Below are 8,497 nucleotides of genomic sequence, written 5' to 3'. Positions count from 1 at the left end.
TCTCAACAGATCTCTGACCTGTTGAAGCCCCCTCTGTCAAAGCGGGCCATGTTCGCCTCAACAAGCCCAAAATGCCCCCCTCAACGGGAGTTTTTTCCCCTAGTGAATCCCGCGTACGATAGTTCTCGGGTTCAAATCTATCGATCATCCCCTATTTGTAACTTTTATTGCCCAAATAAAAAAGGTTATAAAACAAACAATCCGATCAACAGAATTAGAAGTTTTATTTATTGTGCACTGCTTACATAAGTAGTGTACAGACTAAGCAGAAAGCAAGAAAGCATTACAAAGGAGACATTAAAAAGCAGCAAAATATATACAAACGAGTCCACTAGTTTTTAGAGCAGCCACACGAATCCATAACGTAGGGATGAGCTGGAATAGTAAGTTGCACACATTCACAGTATAATCCAGAGCAACAATCTGGTTGGAACCATTGCCCACAAACCATGTACTCATCCAAGCACTTCAAATTATTAGCCATAGCCATAGGTGTTGCAAGTTGCTTATTTACTCCGACTCTCGTCTGCGCGGCCGCTTCTTCTAGTATGATGTTGTATCTCTCCGGCATTTCCAATTTCCGGCCAAGGACAGGATCAGCTGCATAAATAAAAGGATTTTTTTTGTCATTTAACACCTTACAAAATCAAACTTTTGTAATTTAATTAACACCGTACTTAATTTTTTATTATATTTAAACACCTTAAAAAAACAAAAAACTAAAATAGAAATCAACACCACCTAAATAAAATTAATTAATGCTTGAAAATGGTAAGTGTTACAATATGGAAAGTTAATTATGTTATGGAAATTTCTAATAAGCCCAAATCTAGGACGTAGCTTAAATAAATGGTTTAAGATAGTATTCCGTATCCACTAATAGTTGTAGTTTACCACTTTACCCTAATTAGTTCTCTTCTGTACACTATATATACTTTTCCATCAACGAGAATATAAACAAGCTTTTTCCCTGAATAATCCGGAGTGTTTTACTGTACACAAATTCCTATTTACGAGTGTTGTACAATAAGTGATACTACGTACGAAATACATGTAAAAATTATCTAATTTTTAGCGATAAATTTTTTCATTTTAATAAAAAAGTAAATTCTTCAAAATCACTAGTTTAACCCTTTAAAATATTTATCCATCAACTTTTTTTTCATAATATAAAAGTTATAAAAAAAACTGAGTAAAGGTTACAAAATACGGAGTACTAGATATGAGTTATCCCAGTTGACAATAAATTTATAGTCCACCTTATACATGCATATTGCAAAACCTTTTATTTACAGTAAGCAAATTAATCAAAACAATAAAGGATAAAAGTTACTCCCTCCGTCTCTTTTTGTTCTTTACGTTTTCCTTTTTTGGTATTTCAAAATGTTATTTAAATATCCTTTTATATTATCACATAAATGACTTAGTATTGTATCAAATTTTGTATCCAATTATTATTTTAACCAATTAAATTTATTGGGTCATTTAATCTCTCACACTTTTTCATTGGGACATTAAGATTTTCTCATATCCCAATATCAGAATTTTGATAAAAGTGAAAACATTATAAATAAACGTAATTTATCTTGTTTAAATAAAAAATTGAGGAATATCAATGCAAATTAATTAATCGTTAAAACGCGTGAAACATATCAAACATAAAGAACAAAAAAAGACGGATGGAGTAGTAATTAACCTGTTGTAGGACTTAATAGCATGAACAACATTGCTAAAACAACGAGGTTGACCGAGACACTCTCCATGCTCATTTCCAGATATGTATGTATGTTTGTATGTACTTGTAGTATCATAGATATAACAATTTATGCCTTTGATTGCTATATCTATGATTTCCTCTATCAAATTTATAGAAGCTCAAGATCTATGCCACCTCTCAAAAGCACTAATAAATTAATAATTTCCGTAAATAATTAGTCCGGGCATTGTGGTAAATAAACAATTAATGTTGATACGCCACGTAAGGAGTACATACACACGTAGCATTATCCACAATACGGAGTAATAAACAATTTCCATAAAATATTACTCCGTATATTGTGGTAAATAAACAATGTTGATACTGCCACGTACGGAGTATATACGTACGCAACATGATCCATTTACCATGAGGAACATTCATTGTTTTTGTTTATCATTGTTTGTATAATTGTATTCATCATCAGCCTGGATCATTAGTTCATTACATTGAGTAATGAAATGACAACTTTAGCTAATCTATTTATCAACTTTTTAAAATTCTAATCCCAAATCGGTTGGTGGTTTAAACATCACTTGTGTGCTTAGCCCAGGAAAAAAAAAAGGAGACAAAATCTTGGTTAGAGGGTTCATGGTTATGTTATGGATATATTGTTACCTTCTAAAAGTTCTTTAATTACCCTCAATAATATTTAAGCATTAACATATTCAAGTCCGCATTTAAAAAAACCAAGTATAAAAAGTTGATATTTTCATAATATATAAATACCAACACGAATATAACAACATCTCACATGATAATGTTTTGATGTATACGTAGTATATAATAGTGAGAACATAAAGATGTTAATTGCCAAAGGAGTGCACTGAAGACCACGCATATAAAATTGCATCTCTTTTTTCTTCAATTGATCGTTCACACGCTTATTTGAATATGGTCTTCAAGGCATCACTAATTAACACCTTGTAAAGCTAGTATTTTTTTTTAATAAGAGTTGGTTTAACTATTCGTAGGTTTTTTTTCCGTTGGTATAAAATGTTTCAAGTGAAAATTGATTTTACTTGTAAAGTCCCTTATCATACTGGGGAAAGTTAGCCCCTATTCATGAGATTGTGGCTATTTGTAGACAGTGGTGTATCCAGGATTTTGAAACATGGTAGTCATGACACTTTTAAAAGAAATAAAAATTACAATTTTTTTAAAAAAAGATACAATGAGAATGACAATCTGCAGAGTACTAATTACAATGTTTACATAGAATTTATCAATTTCACTGTTCACCGTTACTTTATAAATTCTAAGATTTTAAAGATTATACAAGGTAATTGTATACGGAGTACTCCGTGTTATATAAGCAAAATAACAACAAAATTTTAAAAATGTACGAAGTAGAAATTAAAAATTAGATGAGAATATGAGATTCAGCAAAGTAGTTGTACACAACGGCGGACCCAACTAAGGGACAGGGGTACGTGCCAAAAAAAAAAAATTAAATATTTGGCAAACTAAAAAAGATTTATATATTTATTCTGCAACTAAGAAACATAAAGACAAGATGCTGGAGTGGTCAAGAAGGAAATTTAGTTATGCTATTGCCCCAATTGATCATGGGTTCAATTCTTAGGTTGAATAAATTTTTGTTTGTTTTTTTCTTTTTTAAAACACCCAGACTATTAAAATAATTTTTCAATTAAAAAACTGGGTAGACATTTGTCTACCCAGTGTGCACCCGCCCCTGTTTGTAGAGTACTTTGTTCACCTCACGCTTTGGGCCTTTAGGGGCCTGGTTTTCCATTTGGACCATACACTAGTTTATTATACAAACAAACTAAGATATATACAGGACGAAGTAGAGAAGTAATGTAAACCCAAGCTGTTTCTCTAAGTAGGTTAGTGTATAAATATCTTAATTATATAAATATCAAAATACATATAAATTAACGTAAATAAAAATTTTAACGTAAATAAAATAATTTATTTTAATTAATTGTTAGAAGTCATTTAAGGTATTAATATAATTGAATAAGATATAAAATAGATAGAAAGTGTGGTGGGGTTTAAGGAATAGCAAAAGTAATGAGGAGTTTTTTTAGTTTATTGGTGGGATGAATTTTTTGTAGAAAAAGTTATTTGTGAGGAAAGTGATGTGGATGAGTAAGAAAGTGGTAAAAAGAGAATGGTGAGATTTTTTTATTATTAGTGAGAGTGGTCTTATTACCCTGAACATCATGTGTGTAGTTAAGTAAGTTAACTTCCAAGTCAAACCACTTAGATTCATTTCATTGTCATCATTTCATTGTCATCATCTAGTAAGCAGTGACTCCCTTGTTTCCTCGTTTATTTGAACACACTGGCCATATGTGTGTGACATTTTATACAAATATAGTAATTTTATAAAATAAAAGTCATACGGATTTTGTCATTGTTTAGATAAATGAGGAGAGTATATTTTTTTTTATTTGAAAGGATCTTTTTCTAGAAATGATGTATTTTTTCTTTTAAACCAATAACACGTTACTAAGGGTATAATAGGTATTTTCTAAAGAGACACCAAAAATTCAAAAGTTTCAAGAGTTCCTTTATAGAATAAAGATGTTATGATTGTTCGATCAACCTAGGTTTTCTGCGTGCCATGCAATGGTCCGACTAAAATGGCCGGATTTTTCTTTGACTTTTAGTGTACTTCTTATAGTTTATTTTTGTATCATGGCCGATTGTGTAGCCGACTAGGCCCGTGTGTTCTGTTTGGAGTGAAGAAGATTATTGATGTCGCGCGCTTAACCCCAGGGTAACAAGATGATCGATCCGAATGTTTTACCGGATTCATGCGGCGTACTCTTACCTTTTGGCGACAAAAATGCAAGCCTTATGCGAAATGAGTGTCATGTGGCTCGTAGGGGCACGAGCAAGCGTGTGATTCTGAAAGGGTGTTCTTGCTTATTGGCAACAAGAGCGAGGGGAGAGGGTCGATTGGGGCGCTTGTGTGCGCATAACAGGCACAATCGGGACGAGAATTTATCCGATTGCGGGACTTTGTGGGATTTGAGGTGCTTTAGAGCGAGTGGCAGAACAATATATGAAGGCCTACAACATGACAACAATATGTGAGAAGTAAAAGTTCATTCATTCATAGTCCGCATAGAGATTTATTTTGAATTAGCTACAAACTAGCTTCTAGTGAACACTGGATTCACAGTAACATAATATTTCTCCCAAAAGCCTAGAAACCTATTAGAAAATCCCTAGAAAGCATTAAATAAACAAAATACAAGTATAGGAAGGTTGTATATAACATCCTCTCCTACTTACGCTGTCGACGACCTCATCGTCTTACAATAGATCAAAGAAAAAACCTTTATCTCAAATTTTACAGTCTCTTTTGCGTCGTTGGTTGATGGCGGTTGTTGGAGTCTGCTGGAGTCTTGTTGTCTCTTGAATCTGTTAGTTGTTTATATGTTTGACTTTACATGTGTTGGAAGTAAAGCTGGAAAAGAGGTACCCAACTGGGCGCGAATGCAAAGTGAAAACTGGGAGGTTAATTCGTCCGACTGGACGAATATAACTCAGTGGTTTTTGCCGCACTCGCGCGCCGACCGAGCAAATTAAATGACGTTTTAATGAGTTACACTCGCGCCTGACCGGACGAGTTTTTCGGTCTGATCGGATGAGTCACGGTTACCTGGTTTTGCTTTGTTTCTTTGTGATTCTTTTGTAACATGCCTCTTAAGTATGATTTAAGAGTTTTAATTCTTCTAATTATGACGTGTTATGTGGTTTATATTTCTCTTGATTAAAGATGTTATTATACATTATCAAAGGTTGATTATATTGATTATGGCCATTAATTAGATTCTTTTGAGTTTCTTGACTTTTTTAGGCTGTTTTGGTTCCTCCACTAAATCTTATACGGAGTATATATACTTTTTTCGGACATTGTTGAGACACAATTGTTACCTCTTTCTCTTCTCTTCTTTCCTCTATTTTGGGCATAAGTTTTAGTGACTACATCTCACACCCAATAGTGATTAAAATCGAGAGTCTATATACAATAAGCCACACTTTCAAATCTCTTCGCCCATATTTTTACTTTTGTATTGTATTTGTGGCTCATTTCACACGAGGTTTTCGCAGCGGCTATCAGATATGCACCAAGAAAAACATATCAGGGGTATGTTGGTAACTTCATCCTAAATTTGAAAATGCTGACTTGTTTAATGAAATCCATGTGTGTTGGTTGTTGGTGGGTAATGTTTTCCAGCGTGGCATTAGTCTCTGCTTGCTCTCTCGAATCTTTCGTCAATCTCTCTCATCTCTCTCATTTCTCTCTTTTCTCTCCTCCAACCTCTTCTCCTTGTTGAGGCTCAGATCTACTCTCCTCTAAAGTGTGATTCTCCTCAGAAGTGTGATTATACTCAAATTTTTGTGGGTCTTTATCATTTGAAGGTAATATATTCCCTAAGTTTTCAATTTTTTATTGAACTGAAAAATTGGTTGAGTCGATCTGAAAATTTGTTAATGTAATTGTTTAATGGATTTTTTCGTGTGTAATGTATCGGCGTGTTATTGTTTAATGGTAATGTTGTTGGATTATTCCCAAAAAATCCGTAATTAGTTAATCTCAGAGTGCAAAATTCAGGTAAAATGACGTTGAATTTGTAAATATGAATGGTAGTTTTTTTAATAAGAAATGATACTTTATACATTGAAATGGTACTTGTTGGAATTTAAAGATGGAAAAGCGCTCAAAACCTGCCTGCCAGGTTTTGGAAAACAGGCAGGTTTCTCAAAACCTGCCTGCCAGGTTTTCCGAAACCGGCAGGTTTCGAGTGTAAGTTGAAAATCGGACTTAAAAGGCATTTTTTGAAGTGAACCGAAAACCGGCCGGTTTTGGAAAACCGGCAGGTTTCGAGATCGGTTCTTGGTGTTGTCCGTTTTTTATCTTCTCTTTGGATTCCTCCTTTATGATAACCTTTTAAGTATTATTTATGGACAATTATCATTCTGATTATGGTGATTAAGTTGGTCCATTATTTCTCTTGATTATGGGGGTTATCAACTCTTCATTATCATGGGTTTATGGTTGATTAATATCATTGAATTCCTTTGAAACCTTTGATTTCTTTGGATTGTTTTGTCTCCTCCACACATCCTATAAGTACTCTTCATTTTCTGAGTTGTTGGTACACACATATATTGATCTCTTCCTCTCCTCCTCCTTTCCCTTTTGTTTTGGATGGAAGAATTTTGGTTCATGATTAAGTCATGAATATTTGTATCTCTTCAAACCTTTTCCTTCTTATTCTTTTGGGCATAAGTTTATGTGGCTCCATCTCATTACCCAAAAGTGCCTTTGTGTGTTGAGAGTTGTGTAAACCTTAGGGAACGAATCGGTGGATACAATTGTGCACCCCGGTTGCACCGAATCTCGTTTTCAAGGCAGTGGTTTGGTTACCACAGCGCAACGATTTCCTAAACTCGTTCTTATTCTTATTCTAGTATTTGCCTTGAAAACCCAATTATTACAACAATTTGAAAACGAGATATATTTCAATGGCTAAATACTTCTTATGATTTTTGAGGAAATTTATATTTGTGAGTTTGAGTGAAAGATAAAGGGAATTTAGAGGGTTTCCAAAGATGTTTTTCATTCACGTTTTTCTGGGAGAAGTCTCAAAGATTGATCCGGATCGAGGGTCATCCGTGGTCCGATTGTCCTGAAATTTTGACACAATATCCGGGACATCTTGGGCTTGATTTTCAATGGTCGGATTGTCATTGAATGATCGCGATCGTCAGTTACAACTTCAACAACGAACCTGATTTTTCTGGATACGGAAAGTCAAAAGTAACGTCTTGGAAGAAGATGATTGATGAATGGTGGTCATGATATCGTGATGGAGGATTGATTGAAGATTTTGGAATGTCTTACAATACACATACTTGATTTAATATCAAGGGAGGTTCATTCTAAACTACTTCTTTTAATAAGATATTATTCTAACATGTTCATTTCTAATAGTCATTTCAACAAATTATATTTTGTGAAGATGACAATATTAAAATTGATTTTTATATTGTCAAATGATGTTTGTTGGAATGATTACTAGAAAGTAGAGTATTTGAATTATTTATGATGTATGAACATGTTATTGCACTCTACAGTTTACTTTGGTTTCATGCATGTTTAATTTCATGAGGAGACCTTAGTTTTATTAAAGTTATGTTTTTAGTCTTTCAAAGACTAATGTGAATTATTTGTGCATTGTCATATTTTCCTTGGTAGAGGAATTTTGGGCTTGTGACTTTGTGTACTTGCTTTACTAAGGGTATTTAGTAAGTAGTTTTATTCTAATAGTGATTAGATTATTAGCCTTGTACGTTGTCATTTCAAGCGCTAACTTGTCATAGTAATATTGGTGTATACGTATGATTCCAAGTTCTTGTTTATCACCATGAATATTGGGTATATAACTTCATAATCAATGGTTTCTTATGCATTGTTGGAAATATGCATATTTAATTCCTTGGAGTTTTTTGTGTACCCATTGGAGCAAGTTATCATAAGCTTGTGATGACCCCCTAGAACATAAGTGTTTGAGTTTGTGGAAGCAAACTATACCCTTTTCCTTGGAATATGTTGAGTGAGTTTTTACGTATAATATTTTCCTTGGATGTATACCTGATTATTCGAGTCACTACACTTTTGGGAATTTGACCATTAATCTTGTCATGATTGGTATGGTGTTGTTTAATGAATTTTCTATGGTTGAGACTAAATAG

The 8,497-nt window shown here is 33.5% G+C and overlaps 1 protein-coding gene across 1 annotated transcript; it reads right to left on the bottom strand.

The window, feature by feature from the left end:
• Positions 1-206: 206 nt before the first annotated feature.
• LOC110792185 (uncharacterized) lies at positions 207-1,856 on the bottom strand. The gene is made up of 2 exons (XM_021996994.2): positions 1,697-1,856; positions 207-600 (listed from the first exon to the last, which is right to left on the bottom strand). The coding sequence occupies exons 1-2, from the start codon at positions 1,809-1,811 to the stop codon at positions 332-334; spliced, it is 384 nt and encodes a 127-aa protein (XP_021852686.1). The 5' UTR covers positions 1,812-1,856; the 3' UTR covers positions 207-331.
• Positions 1,857-8,497: the final 6,641 nt, after the last annotated feature.

The sequence above is a fragment of the Spinacia oleracea genome, chromosome 3 (assembly GCF_020520425.1).
Source record: "Spinacia oleracea cultivar Varoflay chromosome 3, BTI_SOV_V1, whole genome shotgun sequence".
Taxonomy (NCBI): Eukaryota; Viridiplantae; Streptophyta; class Magnoliopsida; order Caryophyllales; family Amaranthaceae; genus Spinacia; species Spinacia oleracea.
This window is presented reverse-complemented; position numbering and strand designations above follow the sequence as displayed.